Raw genomic sequence first — 20,550 nt, 5'->3', positions numbered from 1 at the left:
AAGACAATTGCCCTTTGAAACTCCCACAAGATCTGGCCAAGTTTCACCTACAACTGGTCATTACTAGCTGTGCAAGTGACCAGGAAGCTTGACTCAAGCCCTGTCTCCACTACAGTTCTTTCTAAGGCCCCCTCTTCCCCTTTCCTTCACCCAGAAGATTTTTGAGTTTTTACTGGTTGTCCTGGTTTTGGGTTTGTGTTTTCTTTTTGTTGGTATCATCCAGAAGCACGGTTATAAACACTATGCTGTGGCTTTAGGTTTTTCCCCTCTCTAATGTTTGGTCTCTACCCAACTAAATTTCCTGGAAGACTACTCCTCATATACCTTTTAAATACTCCTAATACACAGTTAAGCTGACCACTGCGCTAAAACCAAAGTATCTCAACTGGAACAGTACTTAACACTGCTTAAATACAAAAATATAAAACATAAAAAGTAAAAAGTCTCAGGGATGTGTGTCAAGTGGGAGAACACGTGCCTAGCTTATGTAAGACCCTGAGTTCAGTTCCTGGGACCAGAACGCACTTCTCCTGCAGCAATTCTGGTGTAGCCCTAGTGGCCTCTGAGCACTGCTGAGTATGGTGGTCCTTACTCGAAAAATAAAAATTAAAAAATGATAAATCTAATTCTGTAGATTTTAGGACCAGTTCATATCTATTATCTACTGACATAATTATGAGTTTATTACAGAGGAAATAGGCTGAGCAAATCTGCAGAATGAGGACAGTGGCGATGTACTTAAGTTAAAGCCAGATCTCCTGACTTCAAAGATAAAATCATGTGTTCTATACAACAACAAAAACAGGCTGACCTTCTGTTTTTTTGGACCACACCTGGTGGTGCTCAGGGATCAAACTAGAGTCCGCAGCATGCAAGGCAAGTGCTTGAAGCCCCTCTACTGTCTCTCTCTCTCTCTCTTTGGTCCATGTTCCTATCTTAAAAATACTTATAGCGGGGGCTGGAGCGATAGCACAGTGGGTAGGGCATTTGCCTTGCACGTGGCCAACCAAGTTCGAATCCCAGCATCCCATATGGTCCCCTGAGCACCACCAAGGGTAACTGAGTGCAGAGCCAGAAGTAACTCCTGTGCATCGCCGGGTGTGACCCAAAAAGCAAAAAAAAAAAAAAAAACCTTATAGCATAAGCTGTAGAAGGATGACATGAGTTCCAATGACCATCTTTATCTCCAAGCTCTGAAAATGAAATCAAACTACGGAAAGCATAGACAAGAGAAGAGGAGATCAGACCTATGACATCCCTTTGTACCCCTGGAACCAGTTGGCATAACCTCAGTCTATTTATAAATTAACAAATTGCCTTTTGATTAAACTACTGTTACCTCAACCAAAAGAATCCAGAGTAATGTGCCACTAGCCTACATGAACATGATAGATAATAAATGTTAGATAATAACAAAGAATTATCTTCTAGATGAACCTGGAAAGGAATAGCTGATAAAATTAAATCTGCTACAAAAATCAAACGTAGAACACCAACACGGATCTATTTTGGCACATCTGAAATACCCCAAGTAGCTGTCCAACTCTTAAGATTCCAACAATGATTACTGCTACTCAGCCAAACTTATGTGCTACTTTCCAGACAAGATATTAAATGCAGATACCAAATTTTATTCAATACCAAGATCCAGAGACTATAAAACAAATCTCCCAGAAGTGCACCGCTGCATTTGTGGCCACGAGACCTCTTATAGCCTAGTTCTCCCCCTCGGATAAACTGGCAAGGTACAGAGAGCATCCTGCCCACATGGCAGAGGTTGGCGAGCTCTCCGTGGCATATTCTATATGCCAAATACAATAACAATGATGGGTCTCATTCCCCTGACCCTGAAAGAGCCTCCAATGAATCACTTCGAGTAAAGAGAGGCTGCTAAAAGGTAAGGGCTAGGACGAATGGAGACATTACTGGCACCTGCTCAAGCAATGGGATGACAGTGATACAGTGATATCCATCATAATGTCATTATTCTCAAGTTTCTCACTAGTATATAGCTAAGTTTAGTTAACAAATCAGGCTAGGTAGCCTAAGAACCACCAAAGAATAAGGCGTAAGTGAACAATTAATCCACCAAATCGTGACCCTTTTACAATCAACACAAAATATTCAATATTGACAGGTTCTGAAAAGCTGAAATTATATACACACACACTGAGTGTTTTCAGAATGTATGTACAATATACACAAACCCAAATTCTAAACAGAAAAATCAAAGCTAGGATGCAACCCTGAACCTCTTCTGTCAAATGTTGTAATTCCACACAACTGTTTACTTTCTTTCATGCTTAATTGCCTTCTCACTTGTCAACCTCAAATTTTTTGTTTAGGGGTCACGGAGTCAGGGGATGGTCTACCTCCCCCCATCTCCCTGTACTTCCCAAACGCACGAATCACCTCTGGCACCATGTAAACTCACTCACCAGCCATGATCCAGAGACTCATAAATAAATCTTAAAAGAGATCAACTAGTTGCAGAGATTTGCACAAGGCTGAGTGTTCCAGGGCACACTGGAGGGAAGAGAGGGTGAGCCCAGTACCTGCGCAGAGTCCCAGCAGCCAAAAACTTCCACATTCCACAACCACCACCATGCGCATCAGCCTCATCCAGAAATTAATCTGTTGAAAAACTCAGGTATGCGGTTTTTTGTGACTGAAATCTCCAGACTTTCATGGAGTCAGAGATGTACCACCTTCCCCCATCTCCTTGTACTTCCGGAAGTCATGCACACACCCCAAATCAGCTACGATAACCCGTTAAAAAATTTTGACTTCCTAGACACCTCAAACTCTACAATACTGATAAACCTGGAGAAGCATACCAGATTGGATGGGATATAATGCAGAAGGCATCCAATCTCAATTTACAAAATATAAACACAGAAGGCTTAACCTGTAACAACACCAAGTAATCTCTTATACAAGGGCTTAAATGCTCCATGATGAGATATAGCAATCTTTACTAACTTCTTTTGAGGAAACATTTTTGGATCATTCTTTCAACAAATTATGCAAGCATTATAAAATAAATTATTGAGGATCTGCTATGGGGCCAGGCTTAAGGAGTGGCTGGAAGGTGCAGCAGTGGTGGGACTGATATTGGTATTTTGAATGTCTAACAAACAAATCATCCTGAACAACTTGGTAAACCATAGTGTGTTTATATAAAGTATAAGGGGAAATAAAATTTTTTTAAAAATCACGTGGCCAGAGCGATAGTACAGTGGGTAGGGCGTTTGCCTTGCACACAGCAGACCCAGGTTCGACCCCCAGCATCCCATATGTTCCCCCAGCACTGCCAGGAGTAATTTCTGTGCAGAGCCAGGAGTAACCCCTGAGCACTGCTGGGTGTAACCAAAAATGCAAAAAAAAAAAAAAAAAAAAATCAGTCTCCAGGAGGATGCATTTTTGAATATTTACTGGTTTTTTTGTATTTATACTTCCAGAACATTTTCCAGAGCCATAGATTACCTATACACACACTTTGTGGCACACACAAAGCCTGCACTTACCTCTCAGAGCCTTAAACACTAAAATTAATCTTCTTCATGATCTGACAGTTCCGTTGAAAGTTTTCTCCCTTTTGCCAGACTGGGTTTAACTGGGGTTGGATTAAATAAGTAGCTGAGCACAAACTCATCCACTAGGAGTGAGCAGCCATCCACAAACATCTGCCTCCCCCCCACCCCGCGCCACTCTCCCCTCAGGTCAGCTGCCAGGTTAGCCCCACAAGACACTGTTCACATGCTGCCTTAGTAAGAATGGTAAAAGTATGGAGGGTGATCAATGGGCTTATTCAATTCACATTTATGTGCTAAATTTCTGCCACAAACTATCCAGACTGGCCTCATTAATACAGGATACTGGCAAACTCAGAAAAAAAGGAATTTAAACAGAAGAAAATACAATTCATCCTCAAAAACTGAACTGACGCCAATTAAGGCCACTTCTGACGCAGCCCTCACCACCAGGATGATGCAATATCGGAAAATGCCTCCCTAGATTCTACTTTATTAATTTCATATTCTTGCAAAACTATTAGCACAAATAAACCTGGAAAAGGAAGATTCAAAGCCCTGAGTGGATGATCCCCAGTGCTGTCCTTCTCTCACATGGGAGGAAATGACCAGATCACAGTCAAACTAGAGAGGCACATTTCAGAAGCCCTGAACATTTCTCTTTAAAAATTATTTGCTCTTCACCACATATGGTCCCCTAAGCCCCGCCAGGAGTAATTCCTAAACTTAGAGCCAGCAGTAAGTCCTGAGCACCGCCAGGCGTGGACAAAAAAAGGCAAAACAAACAAAAAATACATTTAAAAACGATTTGCTCTGTAAAACACCATAGATCGTATGCCAATGCATGATGTTTGTCTTTACACATCCACCAATAAGAAAAATGATTTTATTCTGGAAATCAGACCTTGGGACTTGTGGTATTTTTTCTTTCATACTTTACAACTGCTTTCAATCATTTAATCCTATTATTTGAGAGCTAAAGAAAATTGTGGAGACATCTACGTAAGCTTACAGTACAAAAAGAGGGCAAAAATTGAAGGCTGAAAAAGGAAAATAAGCAGTCATTATGAAAAGCAAAATGGAAATTAGTCAATAAATTAAAAAGTGATTCCACTTCTAGAAACTTACCAGAATACAAAAAAACTAACTTAAAGGGTAATCCCCGTGTTACTGCAGTATAATTCATAATAACCAACTACTGGAAGCAACTTAAGTGACCACCAACAAATGAATAAAAATGTGGTATGGACACATAATGGACTATTACTCAGCTATTTTTTAAAGGTGCCAAATTCTGTCATTTGCAATAAATACAGAAGGACCTACAAAATCTTATGTGATCACAAAGGGCCCTGTAATCTTGTTAACATTTTCACAAGGGGGGCTGGAGATTGCAGAAATGAAAAACTATGGAAAGGAATTATCTCTTGGGAGCAGCTGGCACTGCCGGCTGTGTGGACCCAAACCACCCAACCAGCCCATGCTCAGGACCACCAAAAAAGGTGTCTCCTGGATGCTCCCTGGTTGCCTCAAAAGATCTGACCACACATATCCTGTCATCAGAACACCCCAAGAACGGGGTACATTGCCCCTTTATTAAAACTTATGCCTGCCACCTGTGAGGCACAGCTGTTTCTCCTTGGGGAACTGCCCACACCTGTGTTTGCGCCCTAATAAACTTCTACCTTTTGCTTCTCACTGTGGTTAAACTCTTTTACCAACCCAAATATAGCACTATTAACATTTCACTTAGTGAAATCAATCAGATGGAGAAAGACAAACACCATACGCTCTCATTCACATGTGATATGTAAAGAAAACAAAGAGATGAAGTAAATTAAACCAAGAATGTATATTTTTTTAAAAAATAATATGCTTTTAGACTATTAGTGGTTACCAGAAGGGTGGTTAGATTAGGCAAAAGGGACAACTGTATGGTGAAAGAGAACTGAATTTCTAGTAGTGAAATTAAAGTTACATATACATTTGTTGTTTTTTATAATGCATATGTGAAGCTTACATGTTATAATGCAAGGTTACTTCAATTAAAAAAAAGTTATGCAAGCAAGCCACCAAGCCAGAATAAGTAAGAGCATGGCATACTCTGTGATCGATAGTTCTCTGATCATAAATTCCCTTCAGAGTCTCCCTGAAACCAAAAAAGATCTACAGTTTTTCTTTGGAATTTTTTACAGTTATTTTACATGGCTGGAATCAGCCACAAATTCCCTAAAATAAGGCTTATGACATTCCCTCACTACAGTTAACATACCCTTGTCTTTAGGAGGGAGATGGAGGAAAGAGTGGTTTGGGGGCCACCTCGGGCAGTGCTCAGGGGAAGGTATGCAGTGATGTCTGGGATCAAGCCTGGGGCCACCCCATGCAAGGCAAGTGCCTTACTGCTATACTACAGCTGGCCCCAACATACCCTCTCCAGTGGAAGAAAGGTATTTTACGTTCCATCACTCCCTCTCCAATTCTGCCTACCCGACTTCTCAATCTCTTTGTCCTTAAAAAGAAAATGTTCCTTCTATTTCTCGAAGTCACTTATTCTCTTCCTTCAACAAGATTTCTTCTCCAATGTGGCTGAAGAGGGGACACCTTTCACTTAGGTTAAGCAGTCTTGGGCCCCCTTCATACCTGTTCGTGTCGTACTAACCTATCGGGTAATCTCTTCTGTCTTAATTCTATGCAGCTGTGAGCACAAGCGGGCCATTGACTTTAACAGACACCAAGCAGCTGACCCGTTCTCTTCCCTAAACCTGGCTCTGTCTACCCCACACTCCGAGAGCAACACCACACATTCTGCGCACTGCCTCCTACGCCATCTCCTTCCTGGTCCACTGTAATAAAGACACCAGGAAACCATCTTTGACCTCACTTTCTGCAGAAGTCCACGTGTCTTCGGCCACCAAGTCAACAGTACGCCCCAGCTATCTTCACTAGTCCCTCCCGCTTTTATCTCACATGCCCTCACCCAAATTCACCAAGGACATGGGAGGATTCCCACCCCCAACGACCTCTACAGGGAGCACTCCACCAGTCTGCTGCATCCACCAAGTCCATAGGACAAGTCCTGCCCGCAAGAAGGTTGCAGGTTTGCGGCTTCCCGAGAGGCCTGGTCCAGAATGAGATGTCAGGACTCTCCTGCCCTGGACTCGCACTTACTCTCAACGGATAAAAGCAGCTGAAAAAGGAGGAGAGACCCTGGAATAGTCACCTGCCACCACATACCTGCCTCTGCACCCCCGACGACACACCTTCCCCACCCTACATTTCTGTGCCCCTCACCCTCCACCCACCCCAACTCTGGAAGAAATCTGCAACATAAAGTCCTTTCACTTCTAGTTCAGAAGGAACCTTCAGTATTTTAACATTAAAATGACAGACCTTAGGGCTGGAGCGATAGCACAGCGGGGAGGGCGTTTGCCTTGCCACGGCCGACCCAGGTTCGATTCCCAGCATCCCATACGGTCGCCCGAGCCCCACCAGGAGTAATTCCTGAGTGCATGAGCCAGGAGTAACCCCTGTGCATCGCCGGGTGTGACCCAAAAACCAAAAAAAAAAGAATTAAAGTGACAGACCTTCAACATCATCTGAAACACCAAGACCCACGCCACGCCCTCCCACAGGCTGACTTCGGCAAAGGTTTGGGGCACTATGACATCATCTAGGTAAAACACCGTTTTCTAGAAAAGCTGTTTTCTGAAAGAAACCGGTTCCAACTTGACCAGGGAGGCAAGTACCTAACTTGGGCTACAACTCGCTTCAGGGCAGGGCTGGGAATCTGCCGGCAATTCAGGCTCATCCCAGGCCACACTGCAGGAGAAGGGAGGAGCCTGCCCTCCGCCCCACACCCTGGCCTGGGCTTTGGAGCATCTTTCCTAGGAATCGCCTGGACCACCGGGGCTGAAGCGGAGCTGCTTCCACACCAACTGAAGCATGTGCATGATGAAGTTGCCTGCGCGGCCCGGCAGCTCTTTAACACTCGACTTTTCAATTAAAAAATAAAATCGAGGCAAGTTCCCACCACCTCCCCTCCCCACGAGGATTTAGGGCAGAGGGGGAAGCGGGAACGGCGGGTCTTCTGCATTGACCCTCTTAATACCCTGATCCTTGGGTCCAAAAATAATCGCGCACCTCCGGCCCACGAGGCCACGCCACGGGAGGCCCTGGGGCCGGGCTGAGATGAGGGGCGAGAGGCGCTCATCCCGGGGAGGGGGGGCGTTTGCAGGTGCGGTGGAGCAGCCCCCACCCACGTTAGACCCTGCGGGAGCCGCGGCTTCGTTATGGGTTTCCGGGTAGGTTCCCGCTCACTCATTCACATGGAGATGGGGGAGATTGGGGGGGCCCGTCCGGAGGGAGGCGGAGGCAAAGTCCCAGGAGGTGACTAGGGGGTGTCTCGGCGCCCGGGAGAGGCGTGGCCAGGTTCTCCGGTGTGAGTGTGTGTATGAGTGCGTGTGTGTGCGCGCGCGTGCGGGGAGGGGGGCACCCCGCCGGCCCGCCCCGGCCCGCCCCGGCCCGCCCTACCGTGGCTCTGCAGGATCTCGTGCTTGAGGCCGCCCGTGTAGTCGATGAGCTCCTCCAGGCCGCGCTCGCACAGCTGCCCGTAGCCCGAGAACTTGTGCAGCACCTTCTCCAGCTCGCGCTCCACGGTCACGCACTGATCCATCCCGGAGGCTGCGGCGGCGGCGACGGCGGCGGCGCTCGGCTCCCCGGCGCCCGGGTGTCCGCAGCCGTTCGGCCCGGGCCCGGCCGAGGCCGCGTCCTGCTCCTCGTCCCCCAGGCGGGCGGCGCGGGCGGCAGACACGAGCCGGAGCGGCGGGCGCACTAGCCGCGGCGCCGGGGGTGCCCCGCGCAGCCCGTGCCAGCCGGCCCCATGGCGCCCCGGCCCCCGGCGCGTCGCCGCGTCTCCCGCTCGCCCGCCCCGCCCGGCCCCGCGTCCCCGGTGTCCACTCGCCGCGTTCGGCCGCCCGCGACGGCGCCGCCGATTGTTTTTGTTTTCACGGGAACCGACCGATGACCTGGTTCTCCCGGGCGGCACCAAGCGCCGCCGGCCCGAGGGGGGAGCAGCCGCCCGACGAGGGATGGAGGCGGCGCGGACCGTACCACGCGGACCCCCGAGGGGGAGCGCCGGGCCGGCGCGGGCGCCGGAACGCGCCACGCGGGAGGCGTGCTAGCAAGAGGCCGGGGGTGGAGCCAGGACCCAATTGGTCCGAGAAGCTAAATAGGGAACTTTGGAGCCGGCCCGAGAGCTCCGAGAGCGCCACAACTACGCGCTCCGTAAACAAGAGGGTGGAAACCGTCCCGCACCACTCCGGGAAAACCAGCCAATGGGCGGCGGGGAGGGACGTAAGGAACACGCGTCCTCCAATCGCTGACTGCGGCGTAAGGCGCCGGCCAATCCGGATCGAGAGGCCGAACCAAGAGGCTCGTTGTTGGAGGGGGACGACTTGGCGTGCCTGCCGGCAAGCGGGTCAGCTCGGAAAAAGCCGGGAAGAAATAATAGCAGCCGGAAAGAGAAGGACTGTTTGACCCGTAGGTCTCCGTCCTAGCAGTCAGCGACTTCGTCTTCCCATCGCTCCGGGGAGGATTGTCGCTCTGAAGTTTGGGAAAACGTACTCGCCGTCCCAGGCGAAAAACCTAGCGAGATGGGCCGGGGTGGGAGGTGGCCACAGCCCGGGTGGGCTCTGGGGTTCTAGGAGGGTGTGCTGGGACCTGCGGGAAGGGTCAGTGCGGCGCTCGGCGTGCTGCAAGGAGGCTTGCGGTGCTGGGGGCGCACACGCAGGCCTGGCTTTTTCTCCCCAGTGCGTGAAACTCCTGCGGGGCAGGGCCAGGCACCGTCGTGCATTGGAAGGAGCCGGCGTTGGAGAGCCGGGCAGCCCGGCCCCTGCCTCGTGGGAGCCTTACTCCATTGAATCGGATTGAATTACACCCTTCCGGTCAACCCTCTCTGACTTGGTCTGGCGCCTCCAACTTTGGCCTAAGCCTGTTTGCTCACCGAGTCCCGGCTGGCTCAGCTGACAGTCCTTTGAAGACCTCAGCTTGTCATTCTGCACTCACCCTTTTTAGAACTGGGCCACTCTTGCACTTTCTGCCCAAGTGCTCAGCTCACTTGTGAGCAGCCCCTCACCTCTCTCATGTGACCTTCACTTACCCCGCACCCCCTTCTCCATTGCTGACTCAAATTCATTGCATCACCATTAGCATTTTCACAGCTCTTGTCAAAAACTAAAATCGTTTAATTCATTTACTTTCCTGGCTTCCCCTCTCCATTAAATGTTCCACGAACAGGGTCAGAGAGATAGTGTGGAGGAATAAGGTGCTTGCCTTGCATGTGTGCTTTCCTGGTTAGTCACTGCATGCATATAGCCCTGTGAGCACATCAGGAGTGATCCCGCCTATGCTGTGGCTTCAAAAACAAAACACACACACACATATGCATCATCATCATCATCATCATCATCATCATCATCATCATCATCCTGTTGGTGGAATTTCTCCAGCGGTCTCAGTAACGTCTCCATTAGTCCTAGCCCTGAGATTTTAGAAGTCTCTATTTACTCATCCTTTCTAATGGTGCCTCATTGGAGGCTCTTTCAGGGCTAGGGGAATGAGACCTGAGACCCATCATTGTTACTGGTTTTGGCATATGAATATACCATGGGAAGTTTGTGAGGCTCTCCTATGTGGGCAGGAAACTGTCAGTAGCTTGTCAGGTTCTCCCAGAGAGAGCACTAGGCTATAAACTCCCAGGAGCTTGGTTTTATAGTGTCTGGATGTTAGCCGTTGGTGGGATTACATGGCGGGTGGCGGGGTCTAACCACCTAGCTACTGGAAAATGGGTGATCTGGGTAGAGGAGGCCCAGTCCCATTCCGAGCAGGCTTGGAGGTCTCAGCCCCAGGTCCCACACACTGGGGTTCCTCTGCCGGTTCCTTCATGCATGAGGCTCATCCGAACATGGCTGTGGCTAGACTCCAGAGATCATCGGTTGAGGGAGCTCTGCTCAGGACAGGGAGGGAAACTGAAACCCACCCCCTCCGAGGGAGCCCGGGGAAGACAGGCGTGGGGCAAGAGACTCATATACATACACACATATATTTATATGCTCCATGGGAGCGGGACCTTTGCCCATCTTTTTTCTGGACCTAGAATAATAATAGCGTGTGGTAATATACTGGGCCATCGTTTATTTTTTATTATTTTGTTTATTTATTTATTTTGCTTTTTGGGGTCACCCGGTGATACTCAGAGTTAGTCCTGGCTCTGCGCTCAAGAATCACCCCTGGCGGTGCTCAAGGGACCACTGTATGGGAAGCTGGGATCTGCATGCAAAGCAAACGCCCTACTCGCGGTGCTATTGCTCCAGCCCCACAGTTTACCTTTTAAAGGCAAAAGACTTACATAATCTGAAGAGAAACCCAAGTATCTAAATAAAGGCTAAGCCCCTGAGGTGGGGTGAAGTTTGGGGCCAAATCCCCAGGTGTTCAGAGGCAATGCCTGGCTCTGCTCAGGAGTGCCCCCTGGCGGTTCCTTGGTGACATATATTGTGCCCGGGGTCCAATCTGGTTCTGGGAATGCAAGCCCAAGTACCTTTTTTTTTTTTTTTTTTTTTGCTTTTTGGGTCACACCCGGCGATGCACAGGGGCCACTCCTGGCTCTGCACTCAGGAACCACTCCTGGTGGTGCTCAGGGGACCATATGGGATGCTGGGATTTGAACCCAGGTTGGCCGCGTGCAAGGCAAATGCCCTACCTGCTATGCTATCACTCCAGCCCCAGCAAGCCCAAGTACCTTAACCCCTGTGTCCCCAAGGCAAAATCTTTGCGTTTTTATTTATTATATGTTGAGAATAACTGGAATCAATATTTAGAAAAATTAACTAAGACCTATGTGTAAATGACCATATGCTTATGCACAGGATAGCACATGATGCAGGCATGTTACTGTATCAGTATCCAGGAGTGGATTTTAGGTGGCACATTGAATTCATGGAATTCAACTAATCATTTCATTCATTTCTAGGTTGTTCTCCAGGGAAGCTCCAATTGTCATAAATCCCTTTTCTGCAAACCCACCTAATCTGTTTGCCTTTCTCCCCTCTTTCCTAATAGATGGCCCTGATTTCTGCTTCAGTGAAAAATATATAGCACTGTAGCACCATCATCCCATTGTTCATTGATTTGCTCAAGCGGGCACCAGTATGAGACTTGTTACTGTTTTTGGCATATTGAATACGCCACGGGGGTAGCTTGCCAGGCTCTGCTGTACGGGCAGGATACTCTCAGTAGCTTGCCGGGCTCTCTGGGAGGGACAGAGGAATCGAACCTGGGTCAGCCACGTGCAAGGCAAATGCCCTACCCGCTGTGCTATGGCTTCAACCCAGGGACTCCTTAAGTCCTCCCATTTAATATATTTTAAGAAAAATATATAAACATATATTTAAAATATATAAATCATCCAGCCCCAGTACCCTCTGTCACTCTTTCAAGATATTTCTGTCAATTTCATGCATTTTGTGAATCATGGAACACCCAACAGTCTCCTCTCCCTTTTTATTTTTTTTAACTTTTATTTTCATAAGGTTGTTCACATTAATTGATTACATTAAACATTTTAACACCAGTCCCATCACCATTACACCTTCCCACCACCGTCATTTTTAACTTTCCTACCACCGTCCAGGTCTGCCTGCCACAGGCAGATTCTAGATCATTTATTTTCTATTGCTTATTATGAATATCACGCATGGTCGTGCGGCCACTTTTGCAGCTGTGTGCTCCTGTAACTCTAAATATGTAAATGATTGGGGTCCAGAGACATTTCTGTAGGGATCTAATCCATTTTGAGATTCATTTGTGAGTCTCTGGATCAAGGCCTGTGGCGTGCTTAAATATGACCCAGTGGCAGTTCCTGGGCATGTCAGCCAGGACCCCAAAGGGGCAGGGAGACGCCATGTGGCCTGTGTCTTCAGACCCTGTTCCTGCATACCTGGGTTTTTCTTCTGGAAGTTTGTGGCCACTGAGGGTTCATCTGGATTAAGCAGAGAGGGGACACCCGCTCCATCTGAGTGAAATCGGCCTGGCCCAGGGTCCGGAATTCATTCTCTACCTTCCAGGATTCACTGCTGTGTCTCTCTTCTCCCTTTTTAAGCCCATCCTTAGGCCTGCTGACTTCATCTCAGCTTCTTCCTGCTTCCTTCCTCCCTCCTCACCCCTTCCTTTGCCCTGGAGTTTTCTTTTATGCCTTGAGGATCTACATGAGTCTAGGGGTGTGCCTAGGGTGTACCTTCTTTGAACCTCCCTGAAGCTGTTTCCCTTTTCTTCCCAGTCATTTCCCTGCCAAACTGACCAGACAACAAATCCTCTATTCTTGTTCTTTCCTTTCCTCCAAGGATCTTGTTGATATGTTGTTTTTTTTTTTCCTTGACATCATGGCAACACAAGAAAATCCTTTCTCTTTCAAATTCTATTTTGTCCCAGGGATTAAGCCCCTGACTATATTTATTGCTCATCCTGGCTTCCTCCCTTCCTGAAAATGTGCCTCCACTTCAGTTTTCCTATAACACTGCTTCTTCTGACTATCAAGGCAGTTGCTTTGAGGCCATTAAGTCTGCCATCTTTGGACCAGTAAAACTCTGGCTTTACTTATAAATTTATAATTTATATATAAATACATTTCTTGACTCCAGGGCATAAATAAGTCTAGTGGGGGTTAGTCAGCCGTTCCCCCTTGCAGACTTTGCTTTTCACCATACTTGTAGGTTTTCTCCCATTTCTAACCTCAGCCTTATCTTTTGTCTACTGCAGGTAGGGCGTTTGCCTTGCACGCAGCCAACCCGGGTTCAACTCCCTTTGTCCCTCTCGGAAAGGCCAGCAAGCTACCGAGAGTATCCCGCCCGTACGGCAGAGCCTGGCAAGCTACCCATGGCATATTCGATATGCCAAAAACAATAACAATAAGTCTCACAATGGAGACATTACTGGTGCCTGCTCAAGCAAATCCATGAGCAACTGGACGACAGTGTTACAGTGCTATTGCCTGTGAAAAATACATTACCATTGTCTTTCTCCAGACCTGATCTGCCTCATAAATTTCTCATTCTCCCGAATACAAGACAACATCTTTATGAAGACTTATCCAAAAACATACCAAAAATGCTTTCTCTTCCAAACCAAATCTTTCTCCTCTTGAATACGTCATTTTTGTCAATATTACCTAATTCTCCCAGTTTCCTATCTTCATCTCTAACTTGACTCTAGAATTCTTGAAAACCTCTACTCCATCAAAGTTCTTAACTCCTATTACTCTTTCCAATGAAACCCATCTACATCCTTCTCAAGATTCCTTTGTTAAACCAGTTGCCTTCATTCACGCTAGAATCATTAGTAATTCCCTATACTCTAAAGATACAGATTGTCTCACTCCCTCCTTTACTTACCTTCCACCTTTAGTCAGAAGTCAAGTTCTTTCAAGTCTACCCATCTACCATCTTGAATAAGGCTTTTCATTTTTACACCCCTCACATTCATCAATATCCTTGATGGAGTTCCAAGATTGTAATTGCTTCTCTTACCTGCTTTTGATCTCCTGTCCCTGTAGCACCACCAATTAAATCGATATTCCTTTCAAAAAGTTGTTATAATTAAACTAGATAATCCATGTCAGGTACTCAATATAAGTTGTTTGGTAAGAGCTGTTATTACCCCCTAATCGGAAATAAACCCATGGTCCCCCGTTGCCTATAGTTTCAAATCCTCTCAGTTAGTTGCAAGGTTCACCTAACGTAGCAGGACATCACAATCCCCTATCTAAAAACCAGCCACGCTTACACACCTGCATCCAACTACTTAAACAATTTCTTTGTGAATTGAATGCAAATCATTATGCTTTTTCTTCTGGAATGCTTTTACTTATTCTCAGCTATTAAAATACTCTCTCATTCAAGGAACAGGTCAAGTCCTGTTTTAAATGTTGTTACTACATGGAAAGTATCATGTTGCATAAAATGAGTCAGAAAGAGGGAGAGACACAGAGAGAGTGCACTCATCTGTGGAATATAAAGTAACAGAATGGGAGAGTAACACCCAAGAACTGTAGAGATAAGGACCAGGAGGTTTACTCCATGGCTTGGAAGCCAGCCTCAAATGCTGGGGGGGAAAGGCAGCTCAGATAAGAGAAGGGAACACCAAGTAAAGGGGGTCTGGAGGACCAGCTCGGGTTGGGAGATGCGAACCAAATGTAGACTATAGATCGAACACAATGGCCACTCAATGCCTCTAGTGCAAACTACAACACCCAAAAGGAAAGAGAGAACAAAAGGGAATGCCCTGCCACAGAGGCGGGGTGGGGTGTGGGGGTGGTGGGAGGGATACTGGGATCATTGGTGGTGGAGAATGGGCACTGGTGGAGGGATGGGTACTTAATCATTGTATGACTGAAATGCAAGCACAAAAGTTTGTAAATCTGTAACTGTACCCCACGGTGATTCACTAATAAAGAATAAAATAATAATAATAATAATAATAATAAATGTTGTTACCTTCTAGAAGTTGACCTCTAGTCTCATCAATATAGAATTTACCAATTCTATATTCATTTAAATCAAATAAACATTAAAATGCATTTCTTCAATTGCATTAGCCACGTTTCAGTAATCAATAATCACATGACAGATGGCTACTGTGTTAATTAGCAAAAGACAACAGTTTCTGTTACTGTAAAAAGTTCTATTGAATAGTGCTGATCTAGACCATAATCATAGTAAAAATTTCCAGCTATCACTTAAAGTATCGCCATACCCTTCAGTAATCAGAAGGCTCTTTCTGGAACTATGCTCAGGACTGAACCCTAATGGTGTTTGGGGGACCATATGTAGTACCAGGGATACAAACTGCGAAGAGACGTGTGAGTGAGGGGGCAGGGAGAGGGAAGAAATGCAAGGCAAGTGTATTGTTTATCTAGCCCAACCCCATATTTTCATTCCAACATATACCTTATCCAACTATATTGTTAGCTTGTAGCAGAGATGTTAATTTTTTTCTCCCACCACTATATCAGAATAGGAGAAATATTTGTTGGTAGTTGTGAAAGAAAAGAGAACAAACATATAGGAGAGAAAGGCTTTGGATATAACTGGAGAGGGGAAAAATAGTAAGGGCAGAGACCTGTAGTCCATCCTTTCTTTGTATTGGTCCTTCCTTCTGGGTATATAATTGCTCTAAGCCTCAACCTTGATTTCTCAAAGAAGGATTTCTAGAAGCAAGAGTTTTCTCCCTTGCTTTCAGAACAACTATTTTCAGAACAATTATTTTCAGAACAACTGCAATATATTTTTCTGTCATTGCATTTTTACCACTTACCAAAAAAGAATTCACAAAGCACAAACAAGCAAAACTCCCACTCCAGAATCAGATGGACAGCTATGCCCATATAAATTCAGTCTGGAGAAATATTCCATTTGGGTTTTTTTGTGGGGGGATTGTTTGCTGAGGGGTTATGTATTTATTTTATGTTTGGGGCCACACCCAGCTCAGGGCTTACTGCTAGCTCAAGAGTCACTCCTGGTGGTGCTCAGAGGAACATAGGGGATGCCAGGAATCAAGTCCAGCTCAGCTTCAAGCAAAGCAAGTACCTTATCCACTGTACAATGGCTCCAGCTCCCAGAAACTTTCCATTTTTAATCATTCTGGACGTTGCTCTGGTTCTCCCCAAATTTGAAAAATATAACCAAATTTGATTTCCTGTAATATTTAGGTATTTGTGTTCCAACAAAAATACATATTGTAAGAAAAATTTTAAAATGGATTCATAAAGTTCTAAAGGGTAAAAGAATCCATTTTAACATGGTTTGAATGTCCTGTTTTTTCTTGTGCATAGACATGTGCATTTTAGTAAAAGAATATAATTCTTGTAAATCTGCTTTTATGTATACTTAACAGGATATCTCTAACCAAGAAAAGAAGAAAATAGATTTAGAACTTCTCTGACTTTTTTTTTTCACTTTTTGGGTCACACCTGGCAATGCACAGGGGTTACTCCTGGCTCTGTGCTCAGGAATTACTTCTGTCGGTGCTTGGGGAACCATATGGGATGCTGGGAATAGAACCTGGGTCAGCCACGTGCAAGGCAATCGCCCTACCCGCTGTGCTATTCTCCATACCCTGCTCTTGACATCTTTAAAAAAAATTTTTTTTAATTGCTGTTAGACATCACTACAGCTTACCATTCACCCATATTCAATCTTACATACATTTTTTTCACTTTGATTTATTCTTGGAATCCTGAAACTAAGGTCATTATAGAAAAAGTTAAAAATTCACCTATCAATTTGGAAAAACCATGAGATACAGCTTTTAAGACGTACTCTTATGCAGCATACACTTTCAGATAAGGATAAGAAAGATTGTGTTTATAATTACAATTGTAATAATTACCCCTTTATTTTTTTATTATTATTATTATTATTTTTTTGCTTTTTGGGTCACACCCGGCGATGCACAGGGGTCACTCCTGGCTCATGCACTCAGGAATTACTCCTCGCAGTGCTCGGGGGACCATATGGGATGCTGGGATTCGAACCCAGGTCGGCCGCGTGCAAGGCAAACGCCCTACCCGCTGTGCTACCACTCCAGCCCCCAATTACCCCTTTATTGTGAAATACTAAACTACAAAAAAGTACCATTTCTCTCATCATCAAAAAATATCACTATATATCCCTATAAACTAAAAGGAATAGGTAACCTTTGGGTTGGAGGGAGAGCGTATGGTCAACCCCTGTTCAATCCATATAGAGTTCCCGAACACCACAGAACCCCTGAGCAGAGAGCCAAGATTAAGTCCTAAACACTGATAGATGTGGCCCCATCAACCCCTGCCCCGAGAGAGAGAGAATACATGAGCTTTTAGTTCTTCCAATTGTAAAACTGCAGAGAAGCCAATATGTACTGGCCAACATGAGTGGCAGCACAGAAAACAGGAAAGGCCAGGTGAGCCTCCTGCTTCTAGAAGCTTTGGGTCTAATCATTACTTCCTCATTAAGTCTAAGCAGTTGATTTTATTTTTTGCTTTACTCATTTCCTGGTAATCATCATCATAATAATAGCAACAACCATTTTTAAGTTCTTACAATGCACCAGACACTTTGCTTTAAAGGTGTGATTATCCAGAGTGACCATTTGAAGCAAATATTATTATCATACCCATTTTACAGAATAAGGAACGAACTACATCACAGAGGGATCAAGTCATTTATTAGACAATCTGATTCTGTGTTACTGATTCATGGTGAAGTTGGAATTGAAATCTGGTTGACTCCAAAGCCTATAAACCACTGTATCTCAGGAAGGTAAAATTAGGACAGAGAGATCGGTTAATGAACTGAGCAGATGCTTTGTAATGTGGGGGCCTGGGTTTGGATCCCGGCATCTAATGGTCCCCCAAATTCAGAATCAGGGGAAATCCCTGAGCAGTAATAGGTGTGACACAAAATAAAACTAAAAGGAAAGATTATTCCTCATGATCACTATTAAGAATTATCAACTAGATTGGCTGGAGCAATAGCACAGCGGGTAGGGTGTTTGCCTTGCACGCGGCCAACCGGGTTCAAATCCCAGCATCCCATATGGTCCCCTGAGCACCGCCAGGAGTAATTCCTGAGTGCAGAGCCAGGAGTAACCCCTGTGTATGGCCGGGTGTGACTCAAAAAAAGCAAAAAAAATAATAATAAAAGAATTATCTACTAGAACTAAGGACTATTTACCCTAGGTAGGATGGTTTGGAAATAGGAGCCCAGGGCTAAAGTTCACAAGAGTTATTAATACTTCTACTCATCACTTTCAACATTAGGCAAGACCTTAATTAAATAGCTTTTAAAAAATTATTCCATTTACCTCAAACAACTTTAAGAGTAAATATAAATTGATATAAAAAATCTACATGGCAAATGTATGGCTATATATAAATACTTACATGTTGTGCTCTGTAAGCCAAGAATCCACATAAAAATTTAATATGTTACTATTTCCTCTTATTAATCTGTTTATATATCTTTTTATATATATATGCATATATATACATATATATATATCTGCTCTTAGAGCAAATCTAGGTTGTAAATTGCTGGAGTAAACAATTCAGGATTTGGTGACCTAGAGAAGACTCCAATTAGTAAACTAAACAAATGTGGGGGTAATAGTTTTTTAATAAGGCTTCTAGTTCTCCTAGCATGAAGCAATACCATTTTTGCAGGCCTTCTCTTAAAAATCTAACATAACACAAAAATAAAATAAGCTTATGAATATTTTTTAAAGGAAGAAGGAAGTAGGACTACATAGATATCTTGAAACTTGAGGAAGTCAATCATGTATTCATTTTACTTACCATAATAAAATAAGCCTTTAGTAAAGTTTTCATTGTACAATGCCCCTGCAAGAACCAAGAAAACATTAATGAGAAAAGAAAATAGATGGCAATAATGAGATAAATCAAATGTTGGGATTTTCTAATAATTATGTTAAAGCAAAATCATAAAAGTACTTATTAATTCACAAATTCTCTTGAAATAAATTAAGGTTAAAATTGCCAGTAAAGGAATATAGAGCATAAAAAAAAACCTAAAAGAAAATTACAGAACTGAAAGATATGTAAGTAAACATTAAAGTTGTTACATAGGCTCAGTAAGAGTGAAGATAATAGAGAATAGAAACAATGAACTTGAGGAATAGATCAACAGAATTTACCCAGCTGAAAAAACAGAGTGAACAGTTAGGAATAAAATAACCATCTCATGGAATATTTTTTAAAGAGAGAGGCAATATAGTCACAGCAGGAGATAAGAGAACTGGAAAAGTACGCAAAGAAATAAGGGCACAAAAGTTCCCTAATTTAGCAAAATACACAAAGCTACAGATTTAAGAAGCTGGATAAATTTAATTTATGATCAATCCACAGAAATCTATTCCAAATCACACGATACTTAAACTTATGAAAATCAAAGACAAAGTATCTGCAAAATAGTCAGAGATAAATGTGCATTAGTTATGAGTGGGGAAAGGGTACCCAAAAAAATCATAGCAAATTAATCAACTGAAACCATGAAGACCAGAAGAAAGTGGCACATTTTCCCAACTACCAAGATAAAAGGGTTATAAAACCAGAATTCTGTGTTTAGTGAAAACAAAATTCAGCAATCAAAAGAAAATTAATACATTAATTTTAATTAATACATTAAATACATTTAATTTTAATTAATATAAAAATTAATTATCAAATAAAAGAAAACTAAGAGAATCTATTATCAACTAATCTACAAAAGAAAACATAAAACCTATACTAAAATATCTGTTAAAGTTTTTTAATAGAGCCAGTGAGAGACTGCAGTAGGTAAGGCACTTGCCTTATACACAATTGACCTGGCCTGGGTTTGATCCCCAACACCACACATGGTGTTGGTCCTCAGAGCCCTGCCAGGAGTGATCTCTGAACTCAGAGCCAGGAGCAACACATTGCCAGTTGTACCCCCCTAGAAAAAAGTTTAAATAGAAATAGTAGATAGAATGTCTTGGACCGTGAGAAAAGAACACATCTAGCAAAAATATTGGGTATATTTAATAGAATTTCCTGAGTTTTCTAATTTTTAAATTGACTGTGGAAATAAAAATTATATAACACAGCTTGATATGTCCCTAAATGTACATAGCTTATATATTTAAAATTATAAATAGAAGGTCAGAGAGAAAGCACAGGGGTTATGGCTTCTGCCTGGCATGCAACCAGTTGTGGTTCTCTACCCAATATCATATGTGGTTCCCCAAGGACAGGCAGGAGTGAGCCCTGAATGCTGCCTGGGGTCACCCAATGCTCTTCCCCACCCCCCAACTACTATAAACAGAGAGCAAAGACATAAAGGGAGATAAAGTTTCTACACTTACTTGAGCTGGTAAAATAATGATATGGGTAAATTGTGGCAAGTATAAAAAATTTTAGGGCCAAAACTAAACTATATAAAGAGGAAAA

At 44.2% G+C, this 20,550-nt stretch overlaps 1 protein-coding gene across 2 annotated transcripts in view; it reads right to left on the bottom strand.

The window, feature by feature from the left end:
* The window catches only part of RMND5A (required for meiotic nuclear division 5 homolog A), a 72,391-nt gene extending 63,945 nt beyond the window's left edge, over window positions 1–8,446 (bottom strand). For both annotated transcript variants that reach the window (XM_055120862.1, XM_055120863.1), the window contains exon 1: window positions 8,064–8,446. In XM_055120862.1, the coding sequence (XP_054976837.1) occupies window positions 8,064–8,205 (142 nt within the window). In that variant the 5' untranslated portion in view covers window positions 8,206–8,446. The remainder of the gene's footprint in view (window positions 1–8,063) is intronic.
* Window positions 8,447–20,550: the final 12,104 nt, after the last annotated feature.

This window comes from Sorex araneus, chromosome X (assembly GCF_027595985.1).
Source record: "Sorex araneus isolate mSorAra2 chromosome X, mSorAra2.pri, whole genome shotgun sequence".
Classification (NCBI taxonomy): domain Eukaryota; kingdom Metazoa; phylum Chordata; class Mammalia; order Eulipotyphla; family Soricidae; genus Sorex; species Sorex araneus.
Note: the sequence above shows the minus strand (reverse complement) of the source record. Positions and strands in the feature narration are given on the sequence as shown.